Source organism: Symsagittifera roscoffensis, chromosome 5 (assembly GCF_963678635.1).
Source record: "Symsagittifera roscoffensis chromosome 5, txSymRosc1.1, whole genome shotgun sequence".
NCBI lineage: Eukaryota > Metazoa > Xenacoelomorpha > Acoela > Convolutidae > Symsagittifera > Symsagittifera roscoffensis.
In genome coordinates, this window is record NC_087066.1 from 10817115 (window position 1) to 10836759 (window position 19645).

At 35.9% G+C, this 19645-nt stretch overlaps 1 protein-coding gene and 1 non-coding gene across 2 annotated transcripts; one reads left to right on the forward strand and one right to left on the reverse strand.

Moving 5' to 3' along the window:
* The first annotated feature begins 253 nt into the window (after positions 1 to 253).
* On the forward strand, positions 254 to 19255 carry LOC134846069 (copine-8-like). Its single transcript, XM_063863262.1, has 14 exons — positions 254 to 574; positions 5747 to 5787; positions 5871 to 5917; positions 6289 to 6392; positions 6633 to 6807; positions 7087 to 7187; positions 7491 to 7640; positions 7999 to 8071; positions 8734 to 8896; positions 11979 to 12163; positions 12626 to 12753; positions 14212 to 14314; positions 18281 to 18415; positions 18850 to 19255. Exons 1-14 carry the CDS (start codon positions 516 to 518, stop codon positions 19084 to 19086), a joined length of 1701 nt encoding a protein of 566 aa, XP_063719332.1. The 5' UTR covers positions 254 to 515; the 3' UTR covers positions 19087 to 19255.
* Positions 9533 to 9619, reverse strand: Trnai-uau (transfer RNA isoleucine (anticodon UAU)). The gene is given in 2 exon segments: positions 9533 to 9568; positions 9582 to 9619. It is a non-coding gene; the product is annotated as a tRNA-Ile (tRNA).
* Positions 19256 to 19645: the final 390 nt, after the last annotated feature.

A 19645-nucleotide genomic window follows, 5' to 3' on the forward strand; every position in this document is an offset into this window, starting at 1 on the left:
AATTATATTGCGCTAATTGGGAAAAAGGTTGAGTGAAAACACGCAATTAAAGTAGCAAAAAATAACACTTTGTCGTAATCGCATCAATTATAACTCGTTCTTTTTTTGAATGAAGTAATATATCTATTTTACTTTTTAACAACGCGCTACAAGCTGGTAAAATTGCCTTTCTTGTAAATGGTAAATTTTTCTACGTTGTTTTATCTTGATTGTGTTTTTTTTTCTAATTTAAACTCTACAGTATGATGAAATACTCAGTCACGTTTCCTTTTTCCTGAAACTTGGGATATAGATCAGTACCACGCTACTACTGCTGCAATTTTATTCCATTGAAATAAAGTATTAAAAAGGTGCGACTTGAATAAATGAATAAAAAACATCTTAATTTCTGAAAAAAGAAGAGTTCGATCAGGTCAAGTGATCCACTTGCATAATTTTGCAAGTTATTGACCATCTAATCATTTATCTCAACTTCATTTTGCTCGTGCTTTTTGGTTTTATTAGCCTTCGTACAAATGGATCCTCTAGGCAGTCCTATATCTACTTCGAGAATCGAGCTTACCATATGGTGCAGGTATGAAAAAACAAGTAATTTCTCTCTAACTTCTAAAACTAACTTTGACTGAGGAGCGCGCCCTCCCAAATGCATTTTTTTGCAAAACAACTGTCAAAAATATTTAATAATGGCATGAACGGTTCTATCGACCTCATTGCTTTTGGTACAGGAGCTTTTGCAAATTGTAATTTTGCAATTATTCCCCTGCATAAAATATACGATCTTCTATGAAAGTATAAAAAAGATTGATGGACCTGCCAGTTGACTCTGAGTTCAAAAATTCCAGTTTCACCTCCTGCAGTAAGTTTTCCCTATGGAGTCAAAAAAATTAGAAAACATTCAATTTTAGAAAATGGAATGCGAACTATTCATTTTTCTTGGTGAGCTTATTTAACATTGCATGAACAACTGTCTTACTCCGTGTACTCGAGAAGGAGCTCATTCTGCTGAAAAACTCACTGCAGGTTGTAAAAAATTGCTTTTTTGAAACTGTTGCAATGCAAATGTAACATGGATATAGCTGCATATAAAAACAAACACAGCTGACCGAGCGGCCTATTCCGAATGTACTATACCCGGGTTGACCTCCATGGAAGAAAAATGCATATCATACAGTTTTATATATAAAGTCTATGTAAAAAATGCTTATCATACAAAATTCATACAAAACTTAAAAAGTGTTTTTGAACTTTAATGAATATTTATGATCGATTTGCCTCTTTTGAAGCTTTCTGGTCAATAAAAAAACGATTACAAATTCGGGTAACCAAAAAGAGGGCCTGGGTAACCAAAAAAAACGGGTCTGGGTAACTTTAAATAGATTTTAATAATTATATCTAAGATAGAGGGCATTTTGAAAAGTGAAAACATAATTTTAATTTTAGTCCGAAAAAAGCTTAGCATATAGTTTTCATTTATGAAATTTGTTTGATATGCTTTTTTTCATAAACAAAACCCAAATTTGAGGTAGAAAAAAAATTAATCACTTTTTTGTTGCAAACTTGTTTTTGTGCTCAATTATAACTTTAGAGAATATAACTCCAAGTGAAAATGTTAAACTTTACTTTCATAGCTTAAATCACCAAATGCAGTTCATCTGCGTGGTAACTTCCAGTTACAATCTGGTTTTTCTTGAGACAAAAAACCCTTGGTTAGTGTTTTGAATAAAAAACAAAATTTCAAAACAAAGATTTGTGGAAAATCGTACATATCGTAAAATCCATATCGTACAATTTTATAGTATTGAAAAAATGCTTATTTTGCTATTTTCATACACTTACTTTTGCTCTATGAAATTGCATGAAAAATCATGACATTATTTTTTTCATATATGAAAACTGTATGGCAAGCATTTTTGTCAACCCGGGAATATAGACTTGCCAGTTGGCGTTTGTTCAAATCCCCCATACCCATACTTTAATACAAATAAACTCGAGGGGCTATAGCCGCACTTGACGTTTCTTAACTGTTTTTTGGGTCTAATTCGGTTCAGCCTTGATTAAGGCTGACCACCCAAAATAGAAATTTGTCTCAAGGACAATATTGCCGGTTCTTGTGGCTAGCTTGCGCCAATTTGTAGCGTTTTCGGGGCAGATTATTGATGTTTTTATGATGTTATGCTCGACCGAAATTTTGATGAGATATGGAGTTTCCGGCAGATATATGCCCTTATTAATTCAAGCAGTTGAGCTCATCTTATTTACGGAGATTGACTGCGCATAGTAGCCGAAGTTCTTTCGAAAATTATTGAGTAGTTAGAAACAAAGCAATGAAAATGCAAAAAAATTGATTCACGTTTTTATTTGGTTCAAAGATGGCTTGTACGGGTCTCTACTTTTTTACTAAACTATAACTATTCTTGTTTAGTGTTTGACCACAATTTAAATTTTCTATAAAAAGGGCACCAGGATTAATTGTGAAAAAATTACTCAGTTTTTTAATATCACCATAAAACAAACAAGATTAGTTGGCTGGTGGCTGCTGGCTGCAAGTACCACAGAATTGTACGATCATACTCATAAGAACTACAAAAAAAGTTTTTTCAAGTTATTAGATTCCTAAGATAAATGTCGTTTTTTGACTACTATTTTAAAACAATACACGCGTATAAAAACTAATTTATTAGAACTAGGTTTCATAAAAAAATACCGAAAAATTTTACTAAGGAATAAAAAAAACTCGAAGCGCTTCTATTTTTATAAACAATTTTTTTCATTTTGCCAGTGAAGTGCCAAATATAACTTTTATTGCTAGTTTCCGTTTGATAATATGTTTTTTCTTAGTCTAAATGACCAATTAAACAGGTTATCATCCTGTAATTTGGTCATAATTAGACAAAAACCCAAAAAATTTTAGCTGTTCCTTCTCACACAGAGATTTTTTTGGATTTTTTTTGTTTATCGAATCCTAACTGAAAAGTTTTTAATATGATGTACCACTCAACCAAGTCCGATGGATATTTGGTTAAGGCGACAATTCGTAACAAGGGACAATTCGTAACAAGCGAGAATCCGTACCGTGGCATTGGCTAGTAGAATATGCTTGCTCCGCTTCGCTCCGCTGCGCTTACATTCGAAAAGAGAAAAAAAAACTAACGCACACTCGAATACAAAATTCCTTCCCATTTTTTTTGGTCGGAACAAAACTGGTACACATCGGAGTTTTCAGAAAAATTAAAGTTATCCTTATTTTCGATTTTTATCCAAAGTTTATTTGCTAATGTACAATTCCGAAAAAAAAAGTTGTTGAAGTTGTATTAGGTTATTTTAACATAGCAATTTTAACTAAGCTTAAGACAAAACCCTCCTTTAGTATCTGTGTTCTTTTTTGTAATAAGAAAAAAAGCTTTGTTGATTGAGGGCTCTCAAACGTTTCCGACTACTTTCTGCTCTGTAATTAACTACGGGAAATGTATTTCTCCAAAAATATTCAGGTATAAGAGGTTTGTTTGATCTTTTCAACAAACTTGGATTTTTAGCTACATCCTTTCAAATAACCACGCCATGCAGTTTTATGAATCTCACAGAATTGACACTAAAAGGTTGTTTCCAAAGACTTCTGACGTATGGTTTCTCATTGTTTCGGCTTCGAAGAAAGGATAGTCCTTTAGCATGGTGTGGTTTTTGACAAGTTTTGACAAGTTATGACTTTTTTGGCTTTGTTTTCAACGGAGTGCTCTATTATATTTTAAACGTATCAATGTCTTGAGCTCAAATAGAAATCAATGATTTAACTTTCATCAAATTTGATAGTTACAGAATTTCAAATTCTCAACTTGATCGATTTGGTTTAATGAGGTGATTTTAAGATGACTATAGTGAACACACCTACAAAATTGAAAAATATCTACGGGCGCTCGAAAATTATGTATGTAAATCTTGTGAACAAAAACTGGAGTAAGAATATCGAAAAGAATGTGTTATAAAAAAATGATAATGGATGCAAAAGTCATTTAAAAATAACTCTACCAGAATTGTAAAACTATAAAATTTCTAAGAATTTTTTCAATATTCTATAGATAAAAACTTGGTGAAAAATTTCCAGCAAGCTTATGTTCATTAGAAATTGAAAACATTTCCTAGAACTTTTATAATTACACGATTCTGCTCGTGTTACTTTTTTTTTAATTTTGACAATCTTGTTGAGTGGGCTTTTGCTTAAGTTTTTCTAGAAAATATGTCAGGGACATGCCTTGCCATTGTTGCTGAACATGCCGCAAAGCCTTCCAAGTTATAAATGTGCATAAAAAAAACTATATGCAAGAAAAACGACGGTGACAGACCAAACGAATCTGCTAACGAATCTGTTTTCTGCTAAAGATTTAGTTTTGCTCAGAACTCCTGTATCCTACACATATCTGCAAGAAATTGACCTCTCCCGCACTCATTAAAATGAAAAAATAGTCTATTATATTACATTTACTATTGTACTTTCATCAAAATTTTAATTAACTATAAGCGCCAATTTTAGATGTTTAAACGATTTATAATCCGTTATAATGATAACTTTTTTCGTGATTTATAATTAAATTATAATCAAACATAATTAATTTTTTTTTTTCGAAAGCCTCTTATTATCTCGTATATTATCTTTTCAGAGATTATAATCCTTTTTCTGTCAAAAATCTTTGAAAATGAGATGTTTTGTCACACTTTGGTTCATCTGAACACAAAATTTTACTACGAAACAAAAGTTTCGTAGAGATCCCTTCATTTTAGTTGAAATAATCCCGCGGTAGTTGAATTATGACTATTGTATATGAATCATTAATCTAAAGCAGTGTGCTGATGTTTTGGTGGCAAAAAAAACTTGAAAAGTACATCATGAAACAGCTATAATCAAGAGGAAATGAAAACAAAAACATTAAAAATTTGAATTTATTTGAAAAGTGTAAAAACAACTTTACCATTTTTCACATAAACATACGTCTACCCAAAACATAAAATATAAGCAAATCATGTGCAAGGTCGAAGACAAAACGGGCAAACAAAGTGGATTAGTAACCTTCATAATCGATTATAATGGACTTTTTCTGCAAATCAAACGCATAAAAGTAATCGATTTCAATCGATTATACTGTATTATAATTGATTATATTTGATTTCAAAAAGAGAGGTTATAATTGATGAATAATTAATTAAAATCATTTTTTTCTCAAGTTTTGTAAGACTGGTACTAAAATCATACTATAATCGATTATTAATGATTGAAATTGGATGCTCGCTACTTTTTAATGACAAAATAATCAATTTTATGTCCTGAATTTCACATCCGCAACCTTTTATAAAGACAAAAATGTTGCCTCTGGAAATCGGCAAAATCAATTACTATCCATTTAACTTCAGTGCTGGTTTTATTTGCTTACATAAAATAAAAACGTTGTATTTCCCATAAATCTTCAAAAATGGCCTGCAGCAGATTAAAGTTTGATTTTGATACCTATCAAAAAAATCTATTCGACCAACGAACCAACCATGGTTGAACCGTTTGTCGACTTCAATTTAACCGAATTCTTCTGCGACCAATATAAAGTGATTTGAAAAGTTGACATTCAGTCGATACATAAATCAGATCATCGCAGCCAATGTAATGACGAGGTACTGAATGCAAAATGCAAATCATAGTCCTGCCTTATTGCCTGCGAGTCATATTTATTCAACCATATTAGTTTTGAAATCAGATTTGTTTCAGGAGCCTGAAAAATAAAGACATAGCTTCAAAGTCAGATCCAAGTTAGTCGAATTCTGCCAGTTTTCAGCCAGACCAGTGTATACAACATTAGTCTTATCAGGATTAATTTTTCATTTTGTTTCAGTGTGCATTTTGCAGCTGAAGAATGAAGAAAATGACAACTATGAGGAGGTAAATCTTGTTTTTTCTTAAGATATTGGTCGGTTGCTCGATTTCCAAAACTAAGTGAATGAATTAATCATCTCGCCTCTTTTCCACTCCCATCCCCACCTGTTAAGTTTTAAATTTTCAAGTTGTTTTAAATGTTATTGTGGCTAAACGCTTATTGTTACGATGTAAGGTTTAAAGAAAATCTGTTCACAATTGTTAAACTGTTCACCAAGTTTCACTGCATTGTGACACTGTTGAAGGACTTTTCGAAATTGAAATTGAAAGGTGGTGTGAAGAGGCAGGGGGCGGAAACTGTGGGTGGGTGGGGGGGGGGGGTTGTAATTATTTACCTTTTTTATCAATGTTTGATGTTTTGCTCAATTTGAATGTAGATTGGGCGCAGTGAGCGAGTGGAGAACTCGTTGAACCCTGACTTCACCACCAAGATGCTCCTCACTTACCACTTCGAGAGGAAACAGGCACTCAAGTTCTGTCTGTGAGTCATACTCATATTCCATTATGACTCATCCTCATGAACCAGTTAAACAAATAGGTACCACTTGGGCTAAAAAAAGTTTTAAAAATTTCCTTCAAAGAAAAATTTTTTTTTTCCGCTGTTCTTCCGCTGAGGGATTCTCAAAAAGTTTTTAAGGAAAAAATAGCAATTAGATGTTCGAAAACTTCTTATGATTTGTATTCTTTCAAGATTTTGAAAGTTTTCCCACGTATGCTTTAGGTACGACTGTGACGAGGGTCTGTCCAACCCGAAGAAAGCAGATGAGTTGGGGTCAATCAAGGTCAACTTGTCAGAGATAGTTCAAGGTCACTTGCGACATGGGAGGCTTCTGGATGACTCCGGGAACAAGAATGCCACTCTATACGTCACTGCACGGGAAACAGTAGACTGCAGGGTCAGTCGATAATTTCGAACTCAACTATCTAATCAAAGTTTTTTTTTTCATTGTTTGCAACGAATTCAACTATCTAATCAAATTTTTTCTTCTACATTTTTTTCAAAGTCACTGTTGAAAACTGAAGAATACTAATTACTATTGCCTAATTGCCAGTAGCAATTAGTTTTTCAATAACTAATTAACATGCTAAAATATTATTCTCTCTAAATAATCAATTGGTCTTCATTTTCCAAACATCTTAGCTACTTTTGAGCTGTTCTGTGTTTTGTGTTGCAGCAAAGCTATGTGTTCAACTTCGTGGGAAGGAAGCTGGACGACAAGGACTTCATCACCAAGTCAGACCCATTCCTAGTGTTCCACAAGAAGACCAGAGACGGGTAGGTCACGTGTCATTAGGCAACAGTTCTAAAACAATATGAACAAACGATTAAATTACAAAAGATGTCAAAATTTTTTGAAAACCTAGAAATCAGACCTATAGAATGTTATCGGAGTCATCAAAAAGATCATAATTCTCAAAACTAAAACTACATGCGCACTCAAAACTATGCGAAGATCCGTCAAAAACAATTTTGCCCACTGAAACCAAGTTAATGGACAAAATTTAGACAACAAGTGAAATTTTGAGCAATTTGAATCGACTCTGAATTTTTGATTAATAATTGTCCTTCAACGAGCAGGAGTTTCACCCCTGTCGGTCAGACGCCTGTGATCCGGGATGACCTTAACCCGAACTGGCCCACTTTCCGCATCAACTGCGCCACATTCTGCGACAACAACCCCCACCTGCAACTCAAAATAGACTGCTTCGACCACGAGCGGGACGGAAAGTAAATAAACAACTATGCTTATTGAACCGGTGGCGTCAATTTGGTTGAAAACAAACACAAACTTCGAACTATGCGTTGCCTTCAAAGAAGCAATTATTGGTTTAATCAGCAATTATTACAAGTTTAATCACCAAAATTTTTTAAAAAAATGCCTAATTTCACCCCCTAAATCAGATGTAAATTTGAAAAAAAACTCAACTGTAAATTTTGATATTCTTAAGAATTTGAAATAGGAAAAAAGCCGCTTTTTTTAAAAAAAAGAAAGAGTTGTTAACCGTTGGTGTGTTTTGGTGGTTTTGTTATTTGCTGTCATAATCCTCGGATACGTTTAATATGATTTATTTGTTTGTTGTTCGAGACACGACCTCATCGGAACTTTCTTCACCACAGCCGCAGAACTCACATCACCAACCAGCAGGAAGGAGTTCGAGGTATTTTTTACACTGAGTTGAGTTTTTTTTTCAGCAGTGCTTGCAAACAATTTAAAGGAAGGGGGGATTTTCAGCAACCTTTTCCTCTATTCTGGTCGCCAAACTTTCCCGAAGGGCCTCCTTTGAGTTGTAACTTATGACGTCCTTTGTTGGCTGATTGACCCTTAAACTTTTCGAACGGCGAAATTGGCGCCAATGTACAGTTAGAGGGAAAATGCGCACAAAAAAACTCAGTTGGGCTAAAATTGGACACTCTAGGGTTTCGACAAAGCTCTGAAAATTCTAAACGCCTCTCCTAAAAATTAGGTACAAATATAACCTATTTTGATCTATTTTCGACCAAAATTATAATCTATTTTTGAAAAATATAACCTACCTGCGACCCTAATAATTGCAATCAAATTTGCACACCGCAGTCCGGGTCACTTATGGTCGCCGCAATAAAAAATGACCTCGCGCGTCTTGGACCGAGATCAATTTAGTAACATTTATTGCCTAATTTGCCTTATTTTTCAGGCACGTTTGATAACAAGCCACATGGTCCATTGATGTTTTCTCAGGCTTGGAATTAATTTGTAAACTACACTATTAACTCTTCTTTTTTTTAAAAAAAAATGTAAGCCTGAAAACAGATTTTTATTGTTATAACACTTTTTGTGCAGTTGATCCACCCGAAGAAGAAGGAGAAGAAGAGTTCTTACAAGCACAGTGGACTCATCTTCCTGGAGAGATACAAGCTGGAGGAAGACTGGGAGTTCAGCCACTTCGTCCAGGCAGGACTCCAGCTGAACTTCACCGTCGCTATTGACTTCTCAACCTCAAATGGTGAGTGGCGATCACACAACTGTTCATTAAATGCAAATGCAATGTATGGTTCCTTGGTAGTCATCTGTCGCACCATTTATGGTATCACAGCGACAGCGACCATACGTTGTAAATATCCAGGGGGCGGATCTACCGGATTTAGGATTTTTTCGAGAGGGTGGGGGGGGGGGTGCAGATTTTCAACAGGGCAAAAATCAAAAAAAGGTTTTTAGGCACTTTCTGTAAAATGTTGACCAAAAAGTCGCGTTTTTGCGGCGCGCACTCTCCCCTCAAAATTCAAAATTATTATATATAGGCGCTGGAGACTAAATCAAGCAATGGAGACTAAATCAATGGAGACTAAATAGGCAATGGAGACTAAATCAAGCTTCGCACTTCCCTTAAGTCGGGCTTAGTTTAAACATGAGGACATGGCTTATTTATTCTGCGTGTCAATTTTCATAACAATCGAGCAGTGGACCATTATTGTACTTGGGTTCAATAATGGTCCACTGCTCCATTATTGGGTTCAATAATGGTTCAATAAAGCAAAAATAAAATGGGTCTCAAACCGAGAAACGCCAGAAAGCAAATGCTCATGTTGTATAAATGAGACCCTAATCATGCTCAGATGCTCAGAATTAGCAAAAACATTCCTGCTCCCGGGCAGGCTCGAACTGCCGACATCCGCATTGCTCAATCTGTCTATAAGTACGGCGCTCTAACCGACTGAGCTACGGGAGCTTGCCCAAAATTGATCGCGTGAACTAGAGATGATTTTTCTGCATCCGAGTTTCGATGCCCGATTTTCTGCATCTGATGTCAGATTTTCGTAGCAGATTAAGACGATCGAATGAATACTATAGTCGAGCAAAGTCGAATCATTCGTCAAACAGGGTCAAATCATGAGTCGAACAGGGCCGAATTATGAGTCGAACAGGGTCGAATCATGAGTCAAAAAGAGTCGAATCATGAGTCGAACAGGGTCGAATCATGAGTGAAACAGGGTCGAATAATGAGTCGAACAGGGTCGAATCATGAGTCGAACAGGGTCGAATCATGAGTGAAACAGGGTCGAATCATGAGTCGAACAAGGTCGAATCATGAGTCGAACAGGGTCGAATCATGGGTCAACAGGGTCGAAACATGGGTCGAACAGGGTCAAAACATGAGTCGAACAGGGTCGAATCATGAGTCGAACAGGGTCGAATCATGGACCTAACCATGTCAAATCATAAGTCGAGCAGGTTTGATGCAGTCAAACAGGGTCGAATCTTGAGCCAAACAGGGTCGAATCATGGGTCGAACAGGTTCGAATCATGAGTCGAACAGGGTCGGATCAAGAGTCGAACAGGGTCGAATCATGGGTCGAACAGGGTCGAATCATGAGTCGAACATGGTCGAATCATGAGTCGAACAGGGTCGAATCATGGGTCAACAGGGTCGAAACATGGGTCGAACAGGGTCAAAACATGAGTCGAACAGGGTCGAATCATGAGTCGAACAGGGTCGAATCATGGGCCGAACCATGTCGAATCATGACTCGAGCTGGGTTGATAGAGTCGGACAAGGTCGAATCATGGGTCGAACAGAGTCGAATCATGGGTCGAACGGGATCGATAGAAATGAAAAGCGTCGAATCATGAGTCGAACAGGGTCGAATCATGAGTCGAACAGGGTCGAATCATGGGTCGAACAATGTCGAATCATGAGTCGAGCTGGTTTGATAGAGTCGAACACGGTCGAATCATGAGTCGAACAGGGTCGATCCATGGGCCGAACGGGATCGAACAGGGTTAAACCATTAGCCGGACGGGGTAAAGTCGAAAAAAGTCGAACAAATTGGAACAGTTTCCGCTTAAGTCGAACACAGACATCGTTCGACTCAAACAGTCGAACTTAGACATCGTTCGACTCAAACAGTCGAAAACCGTCATCGTTCGACTGAATAAGTCGAAAACGGACATCGTTCAACCGTTTCGTTAAAATCATGAGTCGAGACCATCAGCTCGGGAAGTATCAATTTTATGACAAAAAGAGGTGTTTTATGCGAGTAATTATGCCTGTAATAGCCTCCTTTTGTTTTGTGAAACAATCAAACAATCGGAGAATGTGAACAAAAAAATTACTTGTAATAGTTTGCAGTTCGGGGGTCTAAAATTAATAATCAAAACTTCGGACTAAATTTTTTACGGGGTTGGGTACAGGGAAAACAGCTCTTTTGGTAGTTTTTCGAGTGCGGGGGTTAGAGCCTGCGCTTCGACGATCATTTTTCATTGTAAATTTTACACATGAAGCTACAAAACAAGATGGTTGTCAAGCCAGTTATACACTTTGCTTATACGCTGCATTCTTTGTTGCAGTTTCTCTAGTGGCGCCAAAGTCGCGAAAGGTGCCTTCAATTTCAAATGGGAGAAATTAACCCTTCCGTCTCCCGCTTCTAAAATATTTAAATAAACCCAATTTTATGCCGTAGTCGCTAACTTTACAAGCTTGAAAATGAGAATCAAACAAATTCCATCTATCGTAATTAGATCACATGCTAATTTTTTTTACAATGGGAGAAACTGAAGAAATGTTTAAATGGTATAAATTCACAGCGGGGAAAGGATAAAAATAGTTGTGCTGCCAAATAGATTCTCTTACCTTGTTCTTTCTTTCTCCTCGTACTGCGATTTTTTATAAGTAAATTTTTGTATCTTTTTTCTTTTTCTTTTTTTCACCTTGTCCGAATGGTATGAAAGTTGACGCGCTGAGTAATTAGGCCATGACAAAGATTTTTAATTTTTTATATTTAACCTTGTAAACCCACTCATTACACCATAAAATTGATGCTCGGGCCAAGTGGGGGGGGGGGGGGGTCAATTTTTTGGCGTTCCTTATCCGATTATTACAAAAAAAAGATATGCCGACTAATTGGGCCTCCAAAAAATACTTGAGATTCATACTTGACATTGTAAAAGGTATTATGGCCCATCTTTGCACCATAATACTGGTGTGTTTGTGTGAAATGGGGAAAAAAGAGCCACCAACTGTGCCTTAATGCGCAAATGATGGGGTGAATGCTCTCTTGTTGTAACTTTTCTGCCTCTCATACTCTCAGGTGACCCCTCGGACCAGACCTCTCTTCACTACTTCAACCCGGCATACCCCTTCAACCAGTACACCACAGCCATAGATGCAGTGGGCCAGATTGTGGAGGACTACGACGCGGACAAACTGTTCCCCGTCTATGGCTTCGGGGGACAGTTCTTCAACAGCTCACACACACAGGACTGTCATCCACTGGTAAAAACGCCCCCCCCCCCCCACTATTGCTAATGCATCACCATTAAGTTCTCATTCTTCGGCTCTTCAACTAATCCCCCACATTTCAGGGTTTCCAATTTCAGTGTACACAGATGCTAGAACAGCAAAATGCGTAGTTTTAGGTAGTAAAGTACGGATAACAAATCTGTTCAGGTCCACCGACCATGCATAAGTTCATGAAAACCTAACAACGTTAAATTAATTTTCGAAGATGAATTTTAAATGCGTGTGGGGGGGGGGGGGGAGGGGGTTAGTGTAATAGATTCCCGTTTTCCTCCAAGAGTGTTGTGCTACGCTTCAATATTTCGAGAACGTAAAACTGTTTCAATTGCGTTGAGCACTAGTTTAAAATAACAGACTCATTATAGTTCAAAGTATAGTGTTATTGTAGTGTTCAGATACCATTAGGCTCTGTGAACACTTCTCGAATTGACTGCTTAGAACGACAACACCTCCAATCCGCACGTGGTGGGTGTGCAGGGCATCCTGGATGCATACAGGTATGCTCTCTCGGCCACCAAACTGGCACAGCCAACTAACTTCAGCCACATCATCAACAACGCCACGCTGTCAGTGAAAACTTCTCTGTATTATTTTTAAGTTGAAAAATTACCGAGTTTGTGGTAAAAAAATACAAATCGAAAAAAGTACCGAGTTTGTGGTAAATTTTTTTTTTGAAAAAGTACCGAATTTGTGATAAAAAATACAAATCGAAAAAAAATACCGAGAATGGGGTAAAAATACAAGTTGAAAAATGTACATGAGTCCATGCTATACCACCCATATCTTTGCACTCGAATATTTGATCATATATTAAACGCACCTGATTGCGTTTGTAATCTTTGTAGTCAGCGTTTTGGCGAATGGTGACATGACTCTAAATGAACAATGTTTTTTGTAAACAAAGGGTCGGGTCGCCTATCAAAAATGGGTGTTTTTTTCAAATTTAACAAAACAATCCGATGGTCAGAGTGTGTGAAAAAACCCTTGAACAACTGTTAAATTTTTGGGCCAGTTTTTGAGAAAACATTCCTCCGAAAAGCAGGTTCTGCAATCAGATTATTCAGTTGACTTGATTTGTTTGGATAATCGTTCACTGGGAAAAACTTTTAGTCGATTATTACGAGCACCCAAAATTCATTGCTCGAGTTTCAAATTAGTTATAATCTATTTTTTGTACAAAGTTTGCATGCAAGCAAAGTATGTATTTATTTACCTATCCTTCTTCTACTGTTCTTAGGAGTTTCAATTAAAATAGCTTGGAATAGGTTTTAATGATGCAAATTGGCCTCAAAATACCAATTATCTGCAATTTTACGAAATTGATATTTTTTAGTTTAAACTCAGCCTCTTCTGTGGTATAGAGTTGCCAGGGGGGTAATTGATATTGCGTTTGTTTTCACGTTTTGAACTTTATTCCCGTGAATTATGTTTTGCAAGGAAGAGTCGTTTCCTGCTGCAATCAGGAGTTACTCTCTGCAAGGAACTGTCGGTTCCTTTTAGCAAGCAAAACTAATTTTTGGGAAAAACTCATTTTTCGATTGGTTTCCAGTTTTGGCGAAAAATTCGATCAATTTCCAGTTTCAACGGGAAAAGTTATAAAAATATAATCGTAAAATCAAAATAGTGCAAAAAAGTCTATAAAGAAAAAAATGCTCAAATTGATATTCCGCCAAAAAATCTTTCACTCACAGCAGGGGCGGATTTAGCAAGGATGCACCCCCATACCCATCTTCCCCCTTCAGGAATTAGACCGCCTCACCAATGAAAGCGTTCCTCGTTTTGAACTGTCAAATCATTTTCTACAACTTTTGTTGAAACAAGATTATTTGTGTTTTGGAAGAGCTCGGAATATCAATTTGTTCGACCTAAAGTCCTAGAGCCGCGCCTGATACTTGATCCATGTATTTGATTTCGATATGCGTATTTTGTTCTTAGTTTGAGATTATACATACTTTTCACTTGACTAAATTTTTTAATTAGAGTTGTCATAGTTAGTTTGAGTGTGTGTGTGTTGTTGTGTTTAGGGCTGCCTCCGAGTACCAGAGTGGACTGCACTACTTCATCCTCCTCATCATCACCAATGGACACATCTCAGACATGGACAAGACCAAGTGCGCCATCGTAGAGGCAAGTACCCCCCCCCCCCTCTCCCCAAACCATACACATCCATCATCCATCATCACCCAAACCATCACTCAGAGATTGCTCTGCCGAGAGAGGACGGGGGGGGGGGGGAGGCAGGTTGCGACCCTCCCATAACCCCATTATTTTTGGTTCCTCATTTATTCCGAGGGGTTCCCATTTCACTCTCCTCTTCGGTAATATTTGACGACATCCGATTTTGACCGACTACACCGTCACTTCTTCTCAAGGCGTAAACATACATTAGTTTTGTGAATAAATGCGCGTCGAAAACCGCATTTTTTTCAAACTAAATTTTCCAAAATTTTTTTGGTGGCTTGAAAAAAAGTCGACAAAATTTTCAAAAACCGCACCCATTCAAGGTCAAAAATTTCTGCACAAGTCAATTATCCATCGCCAAAAAACGCAGTTCTGAAATTGTCTCAAAAAATGAGGTTTTTGGCAGATTTCCACCGAGAATATCTTAGATCTATTGCATCTTTTCTTTGCTGTTTTACATACCCTTCATAAACAAAAGACTGAAAGTCACACACCATCGAAGCATTTTGTCAGTTAATGTTTGAAAAACTACTATGAAGTTTTTTTGAACCAAAATAGAGACCGAGAAATTTTAATAACACTATCTAAAGCTGAATGTGTTAGAGAATTGATGAATTCAATTGCAAAACTGACAACTCAGAGATCTGTAGCAGACTTCAGCTGCAAATTGGAACAATGTTAACAAAGCAATCCCTTGTGTATTAATTTGTAAATTTGTAAATTAATTTTATTTTTTTTTATTGATAACAAATTCCTGTCATCAAATTCGTTCAAGAGAAGAAGCTTCAAAAGAACAACAAAAGATTAACATCACTAAATCAACAGACAGAGGGCAGTTTGATTGTATTTGACTTGGCTATTTTTTATTGCACTGAAGTTTAAACCTACTTTTGCTTCCAAATCAATTAATCAGCAGATAATCAAACATTTGTGTTTGACTGACGTTTTATTCAACAATATTTACAAAATACAAGAAAATTTTGACCAAGTTCGGTTACCAAGAACAAAAGTGCGAATGGCACACATACAAAACAAGACTGCTCGTATCAGGGCGAAGCCCTGCATGTTCCGACTGGTAATAAAAAAAAAAATTGAAAAAATTTCCGAAATTTGAAACTTTTTATGAAATCATCTCCCCACACGCCATATAAAGTACAAAAGAATAAATTTCACTCCTTGTAACAAATCAATTATGGCAAATAAGGTTCGTTCAACCAATTTGGAACGATTTCTAAGAGGAATTAAATCTCCGCTTACACGTTAATAGCGCGAAATATATCGCGCGTTAATTGTCCCAAATAGGCCAAAATGGCAATCTTTAAGCCCCCATTACCTTACAAAAAATAATCATAGGTGAAATATATTTTCAAATTTAGGCTCGGGACATCAATACCTTTCGAATGATATAAAAAAATTCCGTCAAAAATAGCTAGTTACAAAGTCGAAATTTGTCTGAAGAAAAAAAAACCCACCCCGAGCACAAATATTCCGTTACTTTCGTATCGAAAGTCGGAACAATAACCGTGATGGATTTACTTTTAAAATTGATACTACTTTGATAAGAACTTTTATTAAAATTGATAAAATATTTCAAAATTAGTTTTAAATTTCAGATCCATTGTTTTAATATGATTCATAAGAAATAAAAGGTTTTTAAAATTGTATTGGCCATATGTCGTCAAAATATTATATAAGTTTATCACCTAGAAGCTAAGAAACTTAGCAGGTGACATATTTGCGTGCTGTAACGTAACATTAAGAGCAAATAGCTTGCCTTAGTTCAATTTTGAAGAATTTTTTGCCGCTTACGCTTTAATACAGTTTAGCGGTCGTTAAATATTTCAATTTGAATAATATTCCTCGAAGTAGTTCCAAAATCAAACAATCAAAAGTAATCTTAAGGGAAAAATCAGTTTTTTCAAAATTGCTGTCCAGCAACTATATCTATGAGATGATACTAAAATTTTGTCAAAAATGGATAGTTGAAAAGTCGAAAAAAGACTGAACAAAAAAACCAGCCCAAGCATAAACTTTTCATTTTTTTCTTTGAAATTTGGACAAGGAAAACAAATAATTGTTAGGCACGGAACAATTATTTCTCAGTTTTTAGACTCAATTTGTAATAAAAAACCACTAAAGTGACAAAGTCACCACAAAAAACGTGGCAGTTTTGATCAGGATTGTTTCGGTTGTAATAGGGTTGAAGGGAAGAAGTTGAATCGATTTGTTAGAAGTTTTTGTTCCGACTTTTGATACAAAAGTAAGGGAAAATTTGTGCTCGGGTGGATTTTTTTTTCTTCAGACAAATTTCGACTTTTTAACTAGCCATTTTTGACTGAACTTTTTAAAATAATTCAAAAGCAATTGTTGTCCTTAGCTTAAATTTGAAAAGGTATTTCACCTGTGATCTATTTTCGTTAAGTTATGGGGGTTTAAACATGGCCATTTTGGCCAATTTGGGACAATTAACGCGCGATATATTTCGCGTTATTAACGCGTAAGCGGAGATTTAATCCCTCTTAGCAATCGCTCCAAATTAGCTGAAAGAAGCGTATTTGCCATAATTGATTTGTTACAAGGAGCAAAATCTATTATTTTGTAGTTTATAGGGCGTGTGGGGGATGATTTTCATAGAAAAGTTTTCAAATTTTAGAAAAAAAAAGTTTCATGATATTTTTGTTATAACTGCTCTATAAACCTTAAAAGGCAGTCGGAACTTTCAGGGCTTTGCCCTGATACGAGCAGTCTTGTCTGTTTTTTAAAAACGATTTAACAATGGGAAAAGAACTAAAAATCCCTTTCAGTGTTTTTCGTTTTCCTTTTAGACAAAATTGCTTAAAATTATTTTGTCCTAATTTAGGTTTTCTGCTATTTATTTCGATTGAATTTCCTTTGCTGAAGAAAAACAAATCACGCTTTTCAATACCGCAAGTTAATTGGCACTCTGAAAACGTGAAATACTTTAGTTTCAATTCAATTTCATTTGCTGAAAAAGGAATTTAGGCTCTTCAATAGTAAAAATGAATTGGTGCAACAAAGTTTTGAAAAGTGCCTTTGGTTCTTTTATCTCTCAATTTGGGTTGAGTTATAATAAATAATTAAAAAATACTGAAGTTGAATGGAATTTTACTGAACAAACTTTTCATGTGAAAAATGTGAAAAATGTAGAAAATTTAGATAAGCGAACCATGTTTTTCACCTTCGTTGGTTTGATTGAATTTTTTTCTGCTGTTTCTTGGCTCTTTTTATTATGCAAAGCTTTGGTCCATGAATGCTATGTGGCGAAAGATTTATGCTTAGGAAACGATTTTCATTCGCATCAATTTTGATAATCGAAACAAAAATTTAAGCAAAAATTGATTTTGCTCCAAGCTGGATGGATCTAAGATTTTCTCGAGGGGGAAGTGAATTAAACAAAAATATTGAGAGTTTTGTCGGTCTCTTTTTTTTAGGTTGACCAAATTAATTTTCCGAGCTCTCCTGAAACACTGAAAAGCTTTAAAAAAACCATAATTAGCCAAATTTTCTGCGCCGCAGGCAAAACTTTGAAAAACAGACAAAAAGGGCGTTTTTAGGTACCTTTTGGAAAATGTTGACCAAAAAATCGCGTTTTTCCGGCGCGCGCTCCGCCCTCAAACTTAGTTTATATTTGCGCTAAAGGCTTTTTTAATAAATTGTATGTTTGTGTGTTTATTTCTATGAAAATTATGATGAGGAAAAACTGGACAAATTAGGAAAATTTATGTCATTAAAAAACTGTTCATCTAAACAGTTAAGCATTAGACACTCACCAGTCTCGAATTTGTGCTTTAAATATTTAATTCAAATAAATCGAATGTAAGTTAAAAAGTTGTAGTAAATTTCAATGTAAGTCAGTTATGAAAATAATAGTTGTTTCCTTGTTTCTTGTAGGCCTCCAAGTACCCCCTGTCCATCATAATAGTGGGAGTGGGGGAGGGGGACTTTGAGGCCATGCACCAGTTGGACTCGGACATGAAGATGTTGAGAGATGTCCATGGCAGGAAGACACAGAGAGACATAGTGCAGGTGAGTCATTCGTAGAGCTTGTATGACCGAAGGTTCGATAGATCGAAAAAACAGGGATCGTAACTTAAGAGAGTTTAACGAGCAGCTTTTTTTTTCGGTTTTGTCTTATACACAAATTGTAAATATTTTTAAGGCCATGATTCAAAAACTGTATACCACACAGTGGCGGATTAAGCAGCGGACGGGGTTGCCTAGAAGTTACGGACGCCCTTCCTCGGGATTTTTGTTTTCCTGACTACCCAAAGAGGGCTCTATGAATGGAAAAAATCAACCAATGAGAATCATAAAATCACAAGATTTACATTACAAAAGCTATTGATCAACCCTGCCTCTTACTATAAGTTTTTATACTTTCAATTTTGAATAATAGTTCAAATGATCAGAAACTTAATTATGTTCGAAGAAATCTAATTCTCTACTTTTGATTGTTTCAGTTCGTGTCTCTAAGAGAGGTGTTTGGCACCTCGTTTGTCCCCAGCAAGATGGCCGAATACCAGCGAAGTCTCTCTAAGAAGGTCCTGGCAGAAGTGCCCAAACAGGTCAAACTCTACATGAAGTTCAAGGGCATCCGACCCATAGATGTCTACAATTCATACATGATTCATCATCCGAATTCAACAAGCGCATCGCCAATTGGGGCTCCCACAAATGCTATCCCAAGTCACTTTTAAACGTTTGGCTTATACTTCATTATGTGAGCCAATATCTTTTTCCAGTATCCTCGCCGTAGTTGTTTGCTTGTTTTCCATTGAAAGGATCATTAATTATATTGTAGCTGAATCAATATTGAAATGGTTTAAAATACAAAGAGGACCTCTGTTTGTGATAAACTAAACACAAATGGCCAAAAATCAAAAAAAAAAACTAAATACTATTTTTATTTCAAGTTTTTATTACAAATTCCGGAAACTGGGAAAAACCATCAAACTAGATAAATGATTACTAATATTAATGTATAGCCGTAATCTTAATGATTTTAATTTTGATACCAGCGAACATAATGATGAGTGCTCTCCTCTTTTTATTGCTTATGTTTTTTTCTATCACAAGCTAAACTACTTAAATTTCTCCCTTTTATAAACCTTAATTTATTGGATATGCGGTTTTCTATGAAGTTATTCTGGCATGTTTGGCTATTTAGATAGAATATAAATTTTGTCAAGTTTTGTCAGTTTCATTAATTATTAATGGTTTTTTTTCTTCAGCAAACTTCGATTTTTTAAGCAGCCG

What these genes read in the sequence shown, in the direction of transcription:
- LOC134846069 (XM_063863262.1), top strand. Translation starts at nt 516, where the DNA reads ATGGATCCTCTAGGCAGTCCTATATCTACTTCGAGAATCGAGCTTACC. An exon ending in AAAATGACAACTATGAGGAG is followed by an intron (nt 5,918 to 6,288) that starts GTAAATCTTGTT and finishes ATTTGAATGTAG; the next exon opens with ATTGGGCGCAGTGAGCGAGT. An exon ending in GGGAAACAGTAGACTGCAGG is followed by an intron (nt 6,808 to 7,086) that starts GTCAGTCGATAA and finishes TTTGTGTTGCAG; the next exon opens with CAAAGCTATGTGTTCAACTT.